General features: G+C 37.4%; 1 protein-coding gene across 1 annotated transcript in view; it reads left to right on the top strand.

Moving 5' to 3' along the window:
• The first annotated feature begins 1810 nt into the window (after positions 1-1810).
• LOC308608424 (U2 small nuclear ribonucleoprotein auxiliary factor 35 kDa subunit-related protein 2-like) overlaps positions 1811-21236 on the top strand; it is a 32304-nt gene continuing 12878 nt past the window's right edge. The window contains exons 1-7 of the mRNA XM_081221457.1: positions 1811-1849; positions 2180-2259; positions 9614-9692; positions 14076-14184; positions 14637-14714; positions 17748-17786; positions 18392-18510. Coding sequence (XP_081077583.1) covers positions 1830-1849; positions 2180-2259; positions 9614-9692; positions 14076-14184; positions 14637-14714; positions 17748-17786; positions 18392-18510 — 524 coding nt within the window. The 5' untranslated portion in view covers positions 1811-1829. The remainder of the gene's footprint in view (positions 1850-2179; positions 2260-9613; positions 9693-14075; positions 14185-14636; positions 14715-17747; positions 17787-18391; positions 18511-21236) is intronic.

Here is a 21236-nt window from a genome sequence, read left to right as displayed (position 1 = left end):
CTTTGAAGACCCTGACTATTCCCAGGCACTGTGTCAACACATAGTATGCATAACTTTAGTCAACCTTCACAAGAAAACCCTTACAAGATGGGAAATATTATTACTATCTTGATTTTTACAAATTAGGGAACTGAAGACTGACTCAAGATCTCATATAGCCAAAGCTTGAAGCTCCTCTTCCATATAATTTGAACGTCTGTGTCTCCAAATACTGGTGCATTGAGGTAGACAAGGTCAACTGGGAGGTGAAGGAATAGGTATGTTGTTTCAAGCCTCAGTGAAACAAGATTTCATGTAGGATTGGGGATTCTGTTAAATGATTCCTCGAGGAACTAGGAGAAGCAAGCATAGTTTAGTAATTGGCTATCTCACCAGTTTTTGTTGTAGAGTAGATTAGAACAAAGGCCACCCAAAATATAATGGTTATTAGTCATTCTGAAGCTGCAATGTAAATTTTAGAGAAACATTTTCTCTTGGCTTTGTCTCTGGTCTTGTATTTGTACATCAAGGTCTGGTTATTAGCCAGGCTAATTTTTACTTTCTCACTTTCACAGCCCCAATCTAATTTCTCATCATCTCTCACCTAGTGATTGTAATATTCCAGGTTTATGTTTTTATCCTCTATATTACGAACCAGAGTAATCTACCTAAAAATATATGTAACACCAAGCTTCTGCTTAAAATCGTCCAACTATTCTTCTTTCCTAGGAAACGTAATCAATTGTCTCACCATGACTTACCAGTTCCTCTTCCAAAACCTGGCTGCAGCCTACCTCTATCATTATGTTACTTTATAATATAGAATAGCACTTTAAATCTGATGGCCAAAATTTGTGTGGTTCCAAGTACATTCTACATGTTTCAGCATGCAGTGCCTTTGCTTATGCTGATCTGCAACACATTGTCACTCTTCTCTACTTAGGTAACCGTCCTCTTCTTTTCAAACTCAACTAAGATGTTGTTTAAGAGTACTAACTTGGCAACAAGTAGTAAATAAGTCCTAGGGATCTAATTCAGGGTAATAAATGTAGACAATTTTGTATTTATAATCATGAAAGTTGCTAAGAGACTACAAGTTAATTAGAAAGAAATAATTAGAAAAGTGAAGAGGTGCTAATTATTGCTACAATGGCAATCGTACTACAATACGTGAATTAACAAAATAACATGTTGCACAGGTTTATTTTACGCGTTATACGTCAAAGGCATTTTAATTTTTTTAATGTTCATTTCTCTGAGACCAAAAAAAAAAAATCCAACTCAGGCTGAAACGATTATACTACCTAAATATCTCTGCATGTAGCTTATAATATTATCTATGCATTGTTCCTTGTCTGGCCCTAAATACATTGGAGGCTGAGTTTGCATTCCTGACCCAACAATAAGGTTCTCTCTTTAGGCCGTTGAAAGGAAAGGGGCGGAATCTGGAGCTTTATACGAGGCGCTGATAGGTGGAGCTGCGTAAGGAGTGGAGGCTGGAGAAGTCGGCTTCAGAGGTAAGAGTGAACAGGGACGAGAGGTGATTTTCACCTCTTGGCCGCAAGACTCACACTATAGCATAGGAAGAAATCACCAGTAAAGTGCGAAGTCGAGAAGAATTAATTCCAGGGTGCCGAAAGAACCGCAAAAGTAAATTTCGGGAAGGAGATATTTATTGTAATAGTTCTCTAGAAGTTGAGCTGTGGCCAGACGCCTCTCGATTTCCGGTTTTGCTTCCTTACAGTAGAGGACGTGATGCTTGCGCGTGCGCATGACCGTTTCCGCGTTAGGCCCGCCTATAGGCCTACTCTTACGGGCAGAGAGTTATGACTAAGGTGGCGTCACTGGAGATGTTTCCCAATAAACTGAGGTAAGCTGGCTGGGAGAAGTGACTGACGAGAAGAAGAGCCAGGGTGGGCCTGGGCTGGGCGTAGGTGATGTGTAGGCTGAGCCAAGCAAGCCGGAGCGCTCCCGGTATTGTCACTGGCGTCGGTGGGTTCAGAGGAGGAAGCTGCCGGAATCGAAGAGACTTACTGGCTGAGCGTAGAAAGGCGAGACAGTTTTGTAATCAAAATATGAAAAGCAAGATTTCATTCCCGAGTACCAGAGCGACTTTCTTGCTCTGGACGCAGAGGAGAGGGGAGCTAAGGCAGCGCTGCGCGAGGGATCGCTGATGCTGCTGTATATTTTGATATTCCAGCCACAAGAAATACAGAGCCGCCCTAAAGAAGGAAAAACGAAAGAAACGTCGCCGGGAACTCGCTCGACTGAGAGACTCAGGTAACGGTCTCCTCATCTTGTTTTTGTGTAAGAAGTTGTTGCCCCCAGCTGCCGCTCTAACTTGAGACCCCAGTGTCAGAAGGGAGGTGTGTACCTGATGAACTGCTTCTTTGCAAATAAAGTTACGTTAGACTCGTAAGAGAAAATGTTAACATTCTGAACAAAAAAGGAAAAGGTATGGTGAATTACTGCTGTTTATATGTAAGTATTTATTAAAGAACCTGATGTTACAGGTGCAACAATTGTGAATTTTCAGCAGTTAACACAGCTCTAGGACACGTTAACTACTCAGTGAATGTTTTCCTTTGTACTGGTCAAGGGTTTTAATTAGATATTGTTCAAGTTTCTCTCAGACTGCAGTAGTGTAATACACTTTATATTTACTCAACTAATAAATCAAACTATTGTTATTTAAATATTTACAAGCGTGAAACTAGTCATGAAGCGCTTATTTGACTATAACGTTATATATTTACAGAAAAGAAAACCAAATAAAATCACACAGCCTTTTCAAATCTATGTTAGTATAATGTTAGGGATTATGTGGAACAAATTCCTGAAAAATAATTATCGTTCTCATGGCTATAACTGCATTATGTGGCATTTGCAGTGCCTCTATTATTGTTGCCTAAAGTTATTTACCAGTTTTTTTCTGTCGGAAAAAGTGGGGAACCTTAATTTGTACACTGATCATAATGTCATTTGGCCTTAAAATGTAAGACCTTAACATTTTTGTATAAACCTGTCTGTTTAATGCAGTGAACTTAGTACTACTTGAGCCAACATGGTTATAAATGCAGATGGATGCACTGAAATCACACAATACTGGCTTATAATGGTTGTCATACACGTTTTCCAGAACTTGCTTATTAAATTGTCCAAGACAGTTCTTGAACTACAGGGACTATGGCCTCAAGTAACAAGGATTCTTGGACTTGGAAAAACAACCATAGAGGTTTCATTTACCATTGGTGTTCCCAGGTAATGATTTTAGGACCACTACATGGAATATTTGGAATGGAAAGATCAGTGTGTTCACATGCAATGACATGTAATGACATGTCTCTATTATTAGGTGGAAACTGGTCCACTATAGGTAGGACAAAACATCAGGAGAAAAGGATAAACAGGATAGGTTGGAGTTACTTACACTTTTTTTTTTTAAATTCCTAAAATTCTCAGCTATCTCCCATTGTGTATTTAATCTGTTTTCTTCTAGCATACAGTTTTCTAAAGCCTCTCTCTCTTTTTCTTTCCCTGTTTTAAATTCAGTAATAGCTTGTGTTTTCTTCCATCATTTTTTTCCTTTTGACCTTGTAAGGTACACTCACAGCAAGCCTTGGTAGTCAAGTCGATAATCTCTCTTGGTAGATTTAGTATGTTGAAGGATAGGTTGCTGCTTTGCTCATGATTTTATAGCTAATGCTGTATCCAAAACTAAGCAGTTGTCTCTCGATTATGAGCTTTGCTCCTAGTTTTGCGCATTGACTCACATTTCTTTATCTAGTAATACTTAATGAATGTGTAGAATAAAAAACATTTCTGTTCATTCATTGTAGTACAGATTGGATGGGCAAACATTACACACGCATATTCTCTAAAATACAGAGAATATTACTATAAGAATGAGTTGGCTAATGATTGTTGGAAATTTGTGGAATACTGAGCTTGCAGTTACAGGTAGCCTTTTTGGCATCTAGTTTAACCTTGGATAATCTAAAATAAACTGTCTTGTCACAAATTAAGATAAAGTGTAAAAAAGCAAGTTACAAAACTGCAGCACGATTCTATTTTTGTTTTAAAGAGTTACATGCATAATACATTTATATATTTTGTACTTAAATATATGCTGGCATATATTTGATTATATCTGTAGAGAAAATGCTACACCTCAGATTGTTTATAATCACTTCTTTGGAGTGTGTGAACTTAATTTGGAGGGTTAGGGGTTAAGTGAATGAGGAGATACTTTTGAGTATCAACAGATATTTTTGAGTATCCAGGCAGTGTCTAATCAGTGGGAATAATCTCTGTAAGTAATTCAGAGTCATATCCTCTGTACCAGATTAGGTCATTTATTTATCTGAATAATTGTATCAGTTAGAAGTTACCGTTCTTTGGTGTATATATGTGAGCCTATTTTCTTTCAATTTAAAATGCTGAAATAATAAAATTTACTTGCTTAGAAAAGCAGTTTAATCTAGGAATGGGTAAGCATTTGGTTAGACCTATAATACATATGTGACAGATATAAAATCTTTTTCTTTTAATCTTGAATCATGGAAAGCTTATGTTGCATTTCCTTAAGTTGCTTCAGTTTTCCCTGTGTACTCTCCATGTCTTCATGCCTTTTTTCTCTCAAATTTAAATTTTAAATGGAACAGGATATAATTTTTTATTATGGGAAAAATAATGTATTTTTATTTTGAAAATGTTTCAATATACAGAAAGTTGAAAAAATAGTACAATAAACATCTTGAACTCTTTATCTAGATATGCTACTGAACATGTTTTCTCTGTCCTCTCTCTTTTTCTCTGTGTATGTACATATGTATATTTCTATGTATATCCATATATGAATAAGTACATACAGATAGATGCACATTCATATATACCTAAGTTTTTTTCCCCAAATAATTTACACATCAGTTTCAGATATATGATGCTTCATTCCTAAATATTTCAGCTTGCATCTCTAAAGTATGACATTTTTCTACAGAACATACCAACTTTGCATTTATATAAATGAAAGGAATTCAGTAGTATGATATACGAATGGCTGTATATGTTATCCAGGATTGATATATGTATATAACCAGGTATATATGTGTTACATATACATCTTATATATATTATTGTTATATATCTATAGCCAGTATTGATTACTTTAAAAAGCTGAAGTCAGTTATCTAATGGAATCTTAAAAAAGGCCTAGCCTTCTGGATTTGTCTGATTGTATTCTCATGTTGCTCTCTTTATTGCAAAATACTAGAAAGAGGGCTTCCCTGGTGGCGCAGTGGTTGAGAGTCCGCCTGCCGATGCAGGGGACACGGGTTCGTGCCCCGGTCCGGGAAGATCCCACATGCCGCGGAGCGGCTGGGCCCGCGAGCCATGGCCGCGGAGCCTGTGTGTCCGGAGCCTGTGCTCCGCAACGGGAGAGGCCACAGCAGTGAGAGGCCCGCGTACAGAAAAAAAAAAAAAAAAAAAAAAAAAAAATACTAGAAAGAGGATTTTGTGTATTCTTACTACACACATTAAGGGACCTATAAATCAGGTTGTTCTTGGCCACGTAAGTGTGCTTAAAGTTGCTATGATCTGAATGTTTGTGTCCCCCAACCTCCATCCCAAAATTCATATGTTGAAATCCTAATGCCCATTATGATGTTATTAGGGGTGGGAGCTTTGGGATGTGATTAGGTCATGAGAATGGGCCCTCATGATTAAGAGTATTGCCTTTATGAAAGACGTCTAGGAGAGTTCCCATTGCCCCTTTTACCATAATAAGATACAGCCTGGATGAGGGCCTGACTATGCTGAAACCTTTGAACTTGGACATAGTATACAGAATTGTGAGAAGTATGTCTGTTTATAAGCCACCGAGACTGTGGTATTTTATTTAGCAGCCTGAACGGATTAAGACAGAAAATCCAAGACATATGGTTGCTGCTGTAACAGATACCCTTCAATTGTGAAAGCAGCTTTGGAACTGAGTAATGGGCAGAGGCTGGAAGAGTTCAGAGGTGCTTGCTAGAAAAATACCTTCGTTGCCATGAAATGACAGTTAAAAATACTTCTCCCAAAGGCTCAGAAGGAAAGGTGAATGATAAGAGTGTCAACAAGAATGAAAAAAGCAGAAAGCTGCAAAGAAGAAAGTTTATTTGGGGTCTTAAGAATTGAAATTCAGAGGCACCAATTCAAGCAGCAACTCAGATGTGTTAACAGGGAAATAGAAAATACCAGGATTTTATAAAGGCAACAAAGACATTCCAGAGAAGTTATACAGGTTATTTTTACAGAACTGTGGTTGATGCTGGCTGGCATTCAGTTACTTTTGGCAGCAGATTAGTTGCTAAACTGTGGTGTCTAGGGAGTAAGGAAAACTAGTTCTAGGTGGTCTTGGGATAGCTGGTCAAAAGTTTATATTGCATCCAGGTGTGGGTGTGTGGAAGTTCCACTTCCTAAGTGGCCTGGCTTCATTTTAGGTCCCTTACTCGTAAGTGAGTCCATTTTGTTATTCATAGTTCACAAGAGAAGGCCTTAATTTTCTCAGAGAATGCCTAAGTGATAGTGAATGGTATATTAGTGGAAATATGGACAGTATTTGTATGAGATCTCAGATGGAAATTAGGGATATGTTCTTTGACAGTAGATGAAGAGCAGTCCTTGTTACAAAATGTCAAAAAGCTAAATTGTGTTAAGGTCCTAGTATTTTGTTGTAGGTAGAACTTCTGAGCCATGAATTTGAATGTTTGGCAGAAGGTCTAATTTTTCTTGAATGGTTATACAGTAGTCAATGAAAATTCAATTAACAACCAAGCTAAGAAAGAAAAATAGAGACTTTTATTCAAACCAACTGAGGATATAACTCAGGAAACAGACTTTCAGAAAGCTCTTTGGACTGTTCCACCTGTTAGAAGTCAAAGGTACAGTCGTATACATTTTCAAGACAAAGGATTGTATGTCAAAATGACCTACTGACATTTTACATAAAGTTCACCAGGGATAATCTGGGTATGCACATACAAAGCAAGCATCAGGTCACCATGACCTCCTACAAAGCTGGTAAAGAATGCTATTCTTTAAGAACTTGCTAGTTCAGAGAAAAGGGGAAAAATGATCTTTATGGTCAAGTAGGCATTCCCACCTTTGTTTAATGTGTAACACAGATGCACACTTGCATATCAAGAAGGGAGGGAGGGAAAGATGGAGGGAAGAGGCCCAAATTGACCGAGAACTTTATGCTTAAATTTTGTTGTCCTGCTTTAAAATATAAATTTTATTTCATCATAGTAAAATGTAAAAAAAGAGAAATGATTTGATGGTGGAATTGTTATTCAAAAAGAAATCAAAACTAAAAGTTGTGAAATTCTCAGCCTATCCAAATTGAAAGAAATAAAATGTGTTTGGGAGGGAACCTGATAGTTCTGCTGATTTTGATAAGAAAACTGGTGTGAATCACCATCTCAACAATAGCTTGGAGCTATTAATGAAGGCAGTGAGGGAGATTGGTCAGTCATCTAAATAGAAAACAGGACCTACTGTCCAAGACAATGGAGAGAACACAAAGGATGAGACCTAGTCTTTTAAGGAGATTATTATGTATCATGCATCTCAACAGAATCTAAGAGCTATGCATCAAAAAATGGGAGATTAGTCTAGACTGATGCCAGGAACTGTTGTCCAAAACAGTGGAAGAATAGCCCTGAAGACATTTTGTAGATTATGGGGCTGCGTTTCCATCACAAACCCAATATGTAAGGGCCTGAAGGATTTAACTGTATCAAAGGAGGGGCTTCAGTAAAGAGATCCTGCTAAGGCAATGCCACACAGACATATGGGGGTGGGCACCCCTAAACCCCAGACAGAAAAAATGCACAACCTAAAAGTTGAGTTATGTTTTATTTGGGCACTTTAAATGCACAACCTAAAAGTTGGGTTATGTTTTATTTGGGCACTTTACTGAGGACTCTAGCCCCAGAGACAACCTCTCAGGTAGCTCTGAGGAACTGTTCCAAAGAGATAAGGGAGGAACCAGGATATATAGGAGTTTTCTCCAGAAGGAAGGAAAAAAAAACATGTAGTCAATCATCAAAATATTGTTTATAATTACTAAAGGCAGATGTCTGAAGTTAATGATTTTAGTGCTTTTCTGTGTTTGGGAATATGCTGACCTAATCCTTGTAGTGCCAGATGGCAAGTGACATTCTTCAGTTCTCAACTGTAATATTGTTGATTTTTTTCATTGTATGAACTTTGCACAAGTGACAGTTTTTAGTTGGCGGGGCTCATTGAAATTATCCCTTAGATACGGGTCTTAACTATCTAGGGCCAGTATTGTTTTCTCCATCCTGAATCCCCTCAGGATACACCACTGGGACAGCTGCAGTGGTGAGCAACATTTGTTGTTTACTGGAATGACAGGCAACATTCTTTGTCTGCAGATACCTACATGAGGCTCTGCACTTTTTTTTTTTTTTTTTAATTTTTTTTTTTTTTTGCGGTAAGCGGGCCTCTCACTGTTGTGGCCTCTCCCGTTGCGGAGCACAGGCTCCGGATGCGCAGGCTCAGCAGCCATGGCTCATGGGCCCAGCCGCTCCGCGGCATATGGGATCCTCCCGGACCGGGGCACGAACCCGTATCCCCTGCATAGGCAGGCGGACTCCCAACCACTGCGCCACCAGGGAGGCCCGAGGCTCTGCACTTTTTAGTTGCTATGTGAGCCCAGCCGCTCCGCGGCATATGGGATCCTCCCGGACCGGGGCACGAACCCGTATCCCCTGCATCGGCAGGCGGACTCCCAACCACTGCGCCACCAGGGAGGCCCGAGGCTTTGCACTTTTTAGTTGCTATGTGAGAAGGACATGAATTGGGGTATGCTGTGGGGAAGTACAGATGAAATGCTATGGTCTGAATGTTTACGTCCCTCTCTAAATTCATATACAAGACAAAGGTGTTGCCTACTAGATTGATCCAGTGTAAAACTACATTTTTCCTCTTTACAATTAAGTACTCTTCCCGGGGATGGTGTATTGAAATGGTATAAATATCCTGTGCTAATTACTTCTTCCAGTGGTTTTAGCAACTTTACCTTAATTAGTTTTTACCATGAGTGTTTCAAAAATGATTCTTGGGCTTCCCTGGTGGCGCAGTGGTTGAGAGTCCACCTGCCGATGCAGGGGACACGGGTTCGTGCCCCGGTCCGGGAAGATCCCACATGCTGCGGAGCAGCTAGGCCCGTGAGCCATGGCTGCTGAGCCGGCGCGTCCGGAGCCTGTGCTCCGCAACGGGAGAGGCCACAGCAGTGAGACGCCCACGTACCGCAAAAAAAAAAAAAAAAAAGATTCTCTATATTTTAGTTGCCTTTCTTTTGTAAATGTTCCCCCAACACCTTTTTAAGTATTATGAACTGTGGATTTTTTTTTAATGTAATGTTTTATCTACTACTTATATTAATTTTCTGTTGCTTAGGTTGTCCAGAGTTTTGCTATTTGGAGCCTTTATTATTAGCAGGTTTAAAAAGACAGGTTTATACCATTATTGTAAACATTAACAATTTCAAATGTTTAAATGTTTTCCTGAATCATTGACGAAAGTTTTATAGTACTCAGTTTAATAAAGATTTAAATTCCCTCAGGACTATCACAAAAGGAAGAGGAGGATGCTGCTATTATTGAAAAACAGTTAAAAGAAGAGAAGCTGTTGCAAATAGAGAGGTCAGCACTGATTTAAAAGCTTAAAGTGTACTCAGTTATTTTATTTGAAATTATAAGGCTTTATTGATATAGATCTTCTTTATAAAAACTTGTAGCAGTGTTGATAGGGGGACTATGCATTCATGGGGCAAAGGGTGTGTGGGAACTCTGCATTTTTCTCTTAATGTTGCTATAAACCGAAGACTGTTGCACGAAGAAAGTCCATTTTTTTTTAAGAAAAAAAAAGTCTAACGAAAGAAGTATACTCTATTTAGGACCAAGCAATAACTTGATCATACAACCTAATTTAAAGTTAGTGGGGGTCTAGTATTCATATAAGGGAAGATATGCCTCACTCTAATCTCAAAAACTCTTAAATGTAAGGTCAAGCCAAGAGACATCGTATTTATAGGTGAGGACTTGCGTTTGTTTCAGTTGTCAGTGTGACATATGGTGTGAGGTATGACCCAAAGTGCTAAGGGTGATTCTTTGCAATTATGTATGTATTTGTTTTAACCTTTTTTGATACACTTTCCTCATCTGTTAAATGAAGGAACCATTGTATAATTTGTTCCTGTAAAAGTTTTTCCTGTGTTTTTTTTCTTATTTGAATTACTAACGTAGACTGTATTTCATTTACTTATTTTCTCCCAATGTGGCTTTCTTTTTTAATTATGCCTGAATAACAACCATGCCTTTCTGTTTAAAGTGTATGGTAACTTTAAAGAATATATTTGGTATCTTTAAAACTTGTATAAAATATTTTTTAACCGAAGTATTTTTCACTGCTTTTGGTGATTGGTAAGTGGGTATGCAAAAGAACAACTAATTCAAACAATTAGAAAGATAAAAAGTGAAAGACCTTCAGTAAATGCGTCATACCCAAAGGTAGCCATTGTTACAAACAGTTGAGTGCAAATGTGTAAAAATGTATTTGTATAATGGGCTGATAGTTATACATCTTTCTATAAATTGGTTTTGTTGCTTGTTATAGAATACATATATTTCAGTATCATATGATAGAATACATATCTTTCAGTAATTAGCAGAAGTCTAATTCAACCATTTAATAGTAACATAGTATTATTGTATAGATCTAGCATAATTTATTCTTTATATTGTTCTTTGTTGATGGACATTGAGATAATAGTAGCTTTTATTGTTATATAGTAAGTTCGTTAGTATCTATGCTTATATAACTTACAAAATTGTCCTATTATTTCCTTAGGAAAATGCCTAGAAATAATATTGCTGGAATCAAATAATAGGTATACATAACTAGAGAGAAAGGGCATCTGGGTCTGCAGTTTTTCCAGCAGTGAACAAAAGTGCCCATTTTCCCCATATATTCATTCACACTAAGAAGATAAATATAAATAAATATATATTTTTCATTAACATGTATGTTTTTTATAATTACTAATTAAGGATATTAATCCTCTATCTGTTATATTCATGACATATTTTTCTCATTTATTATTGGTCTCAGTTTGGCTCACAACATTACTTAACAATTTGATTTTCATGTCAGTTTCATAATTTGAAATCCAGTATCTGGTCTCGGTGTCTAACTTTAAAAGACCTCTCCTATCCCAAGGTAGTGAAAATATTTTGCTATTTTTTTCTTCCAGTATTTTTTAGGTTTTTTTTTTTTTTTTTTAATGAGTACTGATTAAAAGCATCGAAATGACTTGAGCCAGACTTGAACTCCAGTTCTGGCCCTAATTCCTACTAGCTGTACAACTGTGCTCCACATTTCTTAGTTAATCTAAGATTAAATATCCTTATCCTTAATATTGAGGTGAAATCAGTTATACCACCTATCTCATAGAATTGTGGAGATTACATGAGATGAAATATATATGTATAGTGCTTACACAGTGTCAGCAATAGGAGGTGCTTTAATAACTCTGGTTGTTTTGTTATTATAGATTTCTGTTATAATACAGATGCTACATATTGTATAAAATAGCAAACTGATGTTTCTTTCCTCATTTATATGTAAGAAATCCTTCTTTTACATCACTATACATGTATTTTTGTTTTTCTGCTCTTTGTTTAATTTTCTACAAGTTGCATGCTAACTTTATTTGTTGGAAAACAGCAAAATAAGTTTACATGAAAATAATGTGTGACTTTATGCACTATTTTATTTATTCATTTCTTATTACAGTTGATATCTTATGCACTATTTTAACATAATATATAGTATATTGAAGTTACTAAATCTAAAGATTTTAATTTTTAAAATTATTTTTGTGGTCTTAAATTTGTATACAACTAGTAACTTCCTCAAAAGATTCTTTAAGCCAGAATTTTGCACACTGAAACATCTATATTTGCCCTATAATATGAATAGGGCAAATGAATATTGACATAGGCAATAAGCCAGGTTTCACCGTAGCTCAAGGGTGTGTTCCTGGAATCTTCAGTTGGAAATCAAATACATTTTCCTATAGAATATTTGAAATTATGGTCAGATCCCTCAGCTAGATATAAAATCCTATTAACTGCTGATATTACTGAAGTGTAACATAAAACACTTCCTCATATTTTATCTCTTTTACAAGTTCAGTGGAGAAATACAGTCTTTGTTCTAAATATCTAATTGGTAAATCCACTTTGAAATAAAACCCATCTTTAATTTAGAAACTTATGATATTGAATGTCTGAGACACTTGCTATTTTACAGTAACATCTCTTTTATAATTGATCATTGTCTAAAATAGATAGCTACTAATTGGTTTATATAACTTATCATCTTTTCATAAAACCTGTAACATTTTTTTAATAGATCTCTATTGGAGTATAATAGCTTCACAATACTGTGTTCGTTTCTTTTGTACACCAAAGCGCATCAGCCATATGCATACATATATCCCCACATCACCTCCCTCTTGAGCCTCCCTCACATCCTCCCTATCCCACCCCTCTAGGTCATTGCAAAGCACCAATCCCATCTCCCTGTGCTATGCTGCTGCTTCCCACTAGCTAGCTATTTTACTTTGGTAGTGTATATACGTCCTTTCCATTCTCTCACTTGGTCACAGCTTACCCTTCCCACTCTGAGTCCTCAAGTCCATTCTCTATGCCTACATCTTTATTCCTGCCCTGCAACATAGACGACATGATACTATACATAGAAAATCCTAAAGACGCCACCAGAAAACTACTACAGCTAATCAATGAATTTGGTAAGTTTGCAGGATGCAAAATTAATGTACAGAAATCTCTGGCATTCCTATACACTGACAACCAAAAATCAGGAAGAGAAATTAATGGAAACACTCCCATTCACCATTGCAACAAAAAGAATAAAATACCTATGAATAAACCTACATGAGGAGGCAAAAGACTTGTACTCAGAAAACTATAAGACACTGATGAAAGAAATCAAAGATGACACAAACAGATGGAGAAATATACCATGCTCTGGATGGGAGAATAAATATTGTGAAAAGGACTATACTACCCAAAGCATCTACAGATTCAAAACCTGTAGCATTCTTTATGTTTAAAAGATATTTTCCATGTTTTAGCTGTTAAGGAGCCTGGGGACAAACCACAAGAGTCCCTTAACTGTTTGGAGTAGTAGCCCGTTAAGTTTATGGCAGATGTCAGGTTTTCATAGTTCTGCAATCCTGCCGTTGCCACTTTTAAAATGCATAGAATGGGGGCTTCCCTGGTGGCGCAGTGGTTGAGAATCTGCCTGCTAATGCAGGGGACGTGGGTTCGAGCCCTGGTCTGGGAGGATCTCACATGCCGTGGAGCAACTAGGCCCGTGAGCCACAACTACTGAGCCTGCGCGTCTGGAGCCTGTGCTCCGCAACAAGAAAGGCCGCGATATGAGAGGCCCGCGCACCGCGATGAAGAGTGACCCCCGCTTGCCACAACTAGAGAAAGCCCTTGCACAAAAACGAAGACCTAACACAGTCAAAAATAAATAAATTAATTAATTAAAGTACCCTTAATTAAAAAAAAAAAATGCATAGAATGGAAGGATTATACTTTCTAAATGTGGAAACCTGGATGTTGCTTTGAAACTTATTATTTGCTCTGTTGGCACCTGCACATCTGTATGATCAGACTAGGACAAACTTTAATGTTACTACTGTTTTTTTTAATATGAGAAAAGTGACAGAACAAATGTCACACAAGAATGTGGAAGTAGTGACTTTAAGCTGTTACCTTCTAAGAAGATGCTGATTGTAGTGCTCTTCCAAGTTCAAGTGTTCTATTATGTCCTCTAATTCTCTTGCACCTCTTAAAGGCTTTATGTAAAAAAACTTTCATGACATTTTAATCATCCCAAAAATGTGTTATTTGCTATTATATATAGTGTATGTGTGTGTGTTTGTAGAATAATGCCAATTCTTTTATTTGATTACATAATTATATCAATAGGCAAAACTTACATGAGGAGTGGTTGTTGAGGGAGCAGAAAGCACAAGAGGATTTCAGAATAAAGAGGCAAAAGGAAGAGGCAGCTAGAAAACAGCAGGAAGAACAAGAGGTATGCTTTTAGTCAAATTAATCAACTACCTAACTAGTTAACTAAAATAACTTCTAATTAAAATAGAGAATGACTTTCTCACATTAAGAATTACATGCCTTGAACAACAGCAGCAAAAATACTTTGAGGGCTTCCTTGGTGGCGCAGTGGTTGAGAGTCCGCCTGCCGATGCAGGGAACACGGGTTCGTGCCCCTGTCCGGGAGGATTCCACATGCTGCGGAGCGGCTGGGCCCGTGAGCCATGGCTGCTGAGCCTGCGTGTCTGGAGCCTGTGCTCTGCAACGGGAGAGGCCGCAACGGTGAGAGGCCTGCGTACTGCAAAAAATATTTATATATTTGAAAGTGATAGTCTGTGTAACCAATATATTTAATTTTTTTAATTAATTTATCCCATATGTTGAATATTTTAAAAATTAAGTCTGGGGGAAAATACGTTTCTTTTCTCTTTGAAGAGAAAGTTGAGGGAAGAACATCAGAGAAGAGCGAGAGAAGAGGAGAAGCAGAAACTACAGGAGAAAAGAGAAAAAGAGGTGATTCTTATCATAGGAGGATAAATACACTGTATAAAGTGTGCAGATAGAGTATATGATGGATTTGAAGCTATGCGCATGTGAGGGCTTGTAGTTTTTCAGTTTGTTGTTTAAAAGTCGTATTTTTTTAGTAGAGACACACATATTCTTTGTGTCCATGCAGTAGCAATTAAGAAAATCCTAATTTAACCGTTTCTTCAGTTTTACCCAGTGTAGTGCAAAAGCAGCCATGGCAGTATGGAAACAAATAGGTGTGGCTGTGTTCTAATAAAGCTTTATATAGAAGCAGACAGCTGGCCCCTGCTTTACACTTTGTACCACTCTAGCAAATGATGTGACTCTCAGGTTCAACTGTGTGAGTTGACTTGTTTAGGAAAAAACATTTTGTATACTTGACATGTTTATTTCGTTCCTTAAAGGCTTAAGAGCTTGTGTCCTGCCACCAAAACTATTTGATTTTGAGAAAACAAGGGTCGAATATTTAAGATTTAGGAGATTTTTGCTGTCGTTCTCATTAATTCTTGACTTGCTTTCAAACCTGTAGCTAATAGTTTGCTAATTTAAAAAAGTAATCTGTAAGGTGTATGTACATATCTTTCATGTCTTTCAGGATTCTTTGTAAACATTGATTTGATGTATTTTGCTACTTTCTTTAATAGGGTGATTATTTCAAAAATTCACAACCCATCTTTAGTTGAAATGATTCATCAGCATTTTTCTTTGCTGTATTCTAAGTTTGCATAACATAAAATTGAGTAGTTAATCATCTCATAATGGGGAAAAAATGGATTTGGTTGTGTCTTGGTCATAATGGGGTAGAAGTAGTCTCCACAACTTTGTTTTTTTGTATTTCCAGTCATTAGTTAATTCCAGTGCAAATTTTAGGCACCTTAATTTGAGCACTACTTTCTAGATGTGGTGAGATGTATCAGGGGACAAGAAATTTGGAACTTTTAAATTTTTTTATAGAGAGGACTCAATTGCGATTTTAAGTATGGAATTTTTTTCATTTGAGGTTTCCAGGGTTCAGATAGAAGCTATGGCTTCTTTTAAATGCTGTAATTTTTTTAAGGAAGTCTAGAAGGCATTAAAGAGAAGCATAAAGTACAGTCATCCCTGGGTATCTCTGGTGATTGATTGGTTCTAGGGACCCTGATGGCAGCAGTCCCCAACCTCTTTGGCACAAGGGACCAGTTTTGTAGAAGACAGTTTTCTGTGGACAGGGTGGAGATGGTTCAGGTGGTAATGCGAGCTATGGGGAGCGGTAGATGAAGCTTCACTCACTTGCCTGCTGCTCACCTGCTGTGCAGTCCAGGGATTGGAGACCCCTGCCTGAGGGTACTGAAATCTGTGGGTGCTCAAGTGAAATGACATAGTATTTGCATATAACCTATGCACATCATTCTATATACTTTAAAAAATTTTTAGATTTTTAAAATGCCCAATACAGTGTAAAAGGTACAAAAATAGTTGCTAGCACATTGCAAATTCAGACTTTGCTTTTTGGAACTTTGTGGGGTGTTTTCCCAAATATTTTTGTACTATCATTGGTTGAAGTCATGGCTGTGGAACCCACACATACAGAGGACTGACTGTAGATTCTAAGTGGATTTAAGAAATATATGTGATTCTGCTATGTACTAGACAGTTGTCTAGTTAATGGGATAAGACAGTGAAAAAGATACAGTCTCTGCTCTTAGTGTTACTTTGCTAAATGGGGAAGCCATATGATAAGTTGCCCAAAAAAGGTAATTTCCAGTGGTGTTAAGTGCTACAAAGAAATAAAGCAAGGTGATGTGATAGAGTGATGGACATAGATGAGTATTTTTCCTTAGATAAATGATCATGGAATATTTTTCTGAGAAGCCGATGTTTTATGCTGTTACCTGAGTACAAAGATCTCAGGGGCTCTACGCAGAGGGAAGGGCCCAGAGCATAGAACTGAAAGGAGGTGAGGGTGTTTGAATCCCAGAGACCAAAGGAGAGAGTAGCAGGGGCAGGGAGGAGATCAGAAGGGTAGGCAGGGTCAGATCATTTAAGACCTCCTGGATTGGAAGGAGGAGTTTGGACTTAATGCTAAGTGTAATGGAAAAAGCCATTGTCTTTACCTATAACAAATCATTCATCACTTTTGTATAAAGAATAGGGAGTAGGGAACAGTGACCAAAGAGGCAAGAGTCAAGATACGCTGCTGTTTCAAATAGCATATGATATGTTGGTAATTTGTATGAGGATACTGCTTTACAAAGATTAGTACACAGATCTGGGGTATGTTAATGCAGAGTCAACAAGATTGCTCATGCTAAATTGAGGGTAGAGGTGTGAAAGGGAATGTGAGAATCCAAGTCATACTCTCAGGTGTTTACTTTGAATAAGAGGGGAAGTAAATGAAAGCACCATTTACTGAGATGTGACACTTAAGAGGGTCGACAAGGAGGAAACAAAAGTTCTGTTTTGACCATGGAGGACTTTTACATGCATCTAGATTTATCAAGTCTTTTATGTAATTCTTTAAGGGGCTAAAGAAGAGAAGTCTGACATGATTAAAATGTTTAAATGCCAGTAACATAGAAATTTACTGAAATTTTGGAGAACTTACTTTGCCTTATCAAAAACTTTGAAATAGCTCATAAATCCTAAATACTACTGTCCATGTCATATTTTTAGCTTTTTTTAAATATTAATGATGTTGTGGCTAGCATTGTGCTTTATGATACTCACTGATACCTCATCTTAAAAACTTGTATGTGGTATATATGCTTAAACATAGTAACTGTTGTTTCTGAAACTTACAGGAATATTCTTAAATATTTTATAATGTGTTTTATTACATTTTATATTTGAATAAAAATTCTCACCTATATTCTTTTGAAAGCTGTTCAGAAGATCTGTACTGTAGAAAGCAAATAAGAACATGAAACCTTGCATGTATATAGGCTTTTTAAAATTTTAACTTGAGATTCTTAACCACAAAAACTAGCTATCAGTTACCTGACTTTCAGATTTTTATTAATCCCATGTTTACATTTGTAGGAATCTATACAGAAGATGCTGGAACAGGCTGAAAATGAGGTATTTTTTTAAACTTTCATTAAAATTTTGATACCAGTGAACATTTCTTTAAAAAGAATACCTCTGGTAATGTTAATTTCGTGTTAAACTACTTAGATCCTGGCTGAATGTGGGAATCCCTCCATAGGTGTGTGATTTGTTCAGCAGCAGCAACAGAAGTAAACTGCTAAACAAAACCAAAAATCACCCTGGTGGACTGAAATTGTTTATAGTCCTTAAAGTATATGTAAACAGCGTCACACACTCTTATGCCCAGATGGATGGTTTAACTTGATTCAGAGTAACGTAGATTGCTCTCGGGGTGGTTCCCTAACAAGTCCTTCAACCCTTTTCGGAATGGATGGACAGAAGTGAAACCTTGGTGACTGCTCCAGGTAGCCATACTGATGCCTGATGATGGGCAGTGACTGGGAGCCAGGAGAGACATATAGCCCCTGTCTCACGACAGTTGTTTGTAGAGTCTAGATTGTGTGATACAACTTAAATGTGTATATTCTTACATGAATCTGTTTTTATTTTTGACCAAAATATTTTGAATATACTTTAAATCTTTAATTGTCATGGATTTTTAAAACTACCAGTAAAGTTATGGTTATTTTCAACAGTTGGAAAGTGGTGCCACATGGCAAAATCCAGAACCACCCACAGACTTAAGAATAATGGAGAAAGATAGAGCTACTTGTCCATTCTACAGTAAAACGGGAGCCTGCAGATTTGGAGATAGGTAAATAATTTTGTTTTATCACGTCAGAATTAAGAGAGTTGAACCATTGGGTTTCTTGAGTTCTTTTTTTGGGAGAGGCACAGTCTTAAGTTTAAATTATTAATCACGTATCTGCTGGCTTCTTGCCACTTTTCCAGTCCTCCAGCTGACTGTACTCTGCTTCCCCCATACCTATTTCTAGGGTAGACTTAACCTAGTTCTCTGGTGGTGCTTCCTCTACTTTCCTCCCACACCTTATAAAGATCTTTTGCTTCTTGTTTTCTACCCTGTGCTTGCATTGGTCCATGTGGACAACATGATTGGGGAAATAATACATTTGTGCTGTTTCCAGGAAGCTTAGAACCCTGGCTTTGTTTTTCCAGTGGAAAACACTTGCACAAAACGAGCTTTTTAAAATTGCTTTTTTAAAATGGATATCTGCGCAGGACAGGATCCGAGTGAATAGAGGGAGTATTCACATTAACCATTCTCAGTATACTCAGGCTCAGGAACAGCCCTCTTGGTTCAAAAACTAGGTTTAGTAGCTGTCATTTTGGGAAAGTTAATTAAGATCTCTGTACCATATTTTCCTTATCTATAAAATAGGGATTAAAAATAGTATCACCCTTATAAGGGGATTGTGAGCCTGAAATGAGTGAATACATGGGAAGCACACAGAACAGTGCCAGGCATATGGCAAGCCCTAAGAGTTTGCTTGTGTTTTCATTATGATCATTGTTGCTGTTGTTCTCTGAACCATTTTTGTTCTGTATCTCTTTGGGATCAGTGTTTCTGAAACAAGACATTTATGTGGAAAACTAAGTGTTGATCTCTTCATTCATTTAACAAATATTTGAACATCTGTGTTCCAGGCACTTGTCATTTTTATAATTTGCCTCATTTATCAATAAACAATTCAAAGTAGGTACAATAATCTGGCCCTATTCACAGGGCATATGTTCCAAGCACCCCAGTGGATGGCTGAGCCACAGTTAGTACCAAACTCACTATATGCTATGTTTTTTCCTATAAGAATAACCAATAACCAAAACCAATAACAAAGATTAATTATTAAAATAGGCACAGAAAGAGATTAATAATAATAAATGAAACAATTAGAGCAGTATGCTGTAATAAAAGTTATAGGAATGTGCTGTCTCTCTCAAAATATCTTGTACTACATTCACCCTTATGATGATGTGAGATCATGAAATGCCTACATGATGAGATGACATGAGATAAATGACTTAGGCTTCTGTTAACCTTCTGATGATAGAAGGAAGGAAGATCATCTGTTTTGGTGATACTGTATCATTAAACCATGATGATATTGATGGTTGGATGCCAGGAGCAGGTGGTGTCATTGGATGGAGATCCTTGGCAGGATATAGAGTAGGACAGCACGATATTTCATCACACTGCTCAGAACAGTGCACAATTTAAAACTTACAAGTTGTTTATTTCCAGAATTTTCCATTTAATGTTTTAAGAGGCTGGTTGACCAAGGGTAAACGAAAAGATGGGTAACAGGAGACAAACTGAGTAATTAGAGTAATCTCTGTCAGTAGTAAGTAATTCAGTAAATTTATTATGTATTCTACAGAGGAGAAGATCTAATCATAATTTTTATGTCCTATTAATCCCCAATCCATGAAACTATGTGGTTCTTCTTTTATATTTTACTCATAAAATTATCTTTGCTGTGAGTTTTTCCTTCTTCAAAATACTGACCTGGGGGCTTCCCTGGTGGCACAGTGGTTGAGAGTCTGCCTGCCGATGCAGGGGACACAGGTTCGTGCCCCGGTCTGGGAAGATCCCACATGCCGCGGAGCGGCTGGGCCCGTGAGCCATGGCTGCTGAGCCTGCGCGTCCGGAGTGGAGAGGCCACAACAGTGAGAGGCCCGTGTACTGCAAAAAGAAAAAAAAAAAAAATACTGACCTTTGCTATCCTTCTTTTTTTTTCACCCTAAACTTGTCTTCACCTTTTTACATGTCTAAAAACAGTAATTCTGACTCATATTAGGATCATATTAAAAACTTAAAAAAAATATTCTTTAGCCTCACCTCAAATTATGTTAATCAGAATCTCAGACATTTTGAAATGTCTCCCGTTGTTTTCAGTGTGCCCCAGGATTGAAAGTAGAATATTTAACTCCCTTTTTGTTTTATAGCTGGGATTATACTTGCTCAGGGTATCTGTGAAGGGATTCATAAAATGCGGTGAACAGTGAAAGCTTCCTCTTGAGGAACCGGGAGCCAACCAAGAAGAGGGATTTTATTCCGTTTACTAACCTTTAGAACCCAAATGTAGGTTTAATCTCATCAAAAATAGTAATAGTTCATTGATTTAATATACTCCCCCTCATAAATATTTTGTGTATTATGTTTGAAAGACAGCTGAGACTCAGAATGTGTTCACATTTGTGTGCATAGTTGAACTAAAGTTCAAGTTTCAAGAATTTAGCTGCCTGATCCCTTGTTTATGTTGTACTGCCAATATTTCCGTGAATTTTAAGACTTTAAGGTTGTACTTGGGAGTTCCCTGGTTATCCAGTGATTAGGACTCGACACTTTCAATGCGGAGGGCCCAGGTTCAATTCCTGGTTGGGGAACTAAGATCCCACAAGCCACACAGCAAGGCAAAAAAAAGACTGTCCTTTTATTGGGTTTATGTGAGAAGATGGGAGATATCCTTAACAGTTTTAGGAAATGAGTTGACTGTACTTAATTTGCGGAAAGGGGAAAGG

This window comes from Mesoplodon bidens (assembly GCF_964165515.1).
Source record: "Mesoplodon bidens genome assembly, chromosome: X".
NCBI lineage: Eukaryota > Metazoa > Chordata > Mammalia > Artiodactyla > Ziphiidae > Mesoplodon > Mesoplodon bidens.
Note: the sequence above shows the minus strand (reverse complement) of the source record. Positions and strands in the feature narration are given on the sequence as shown.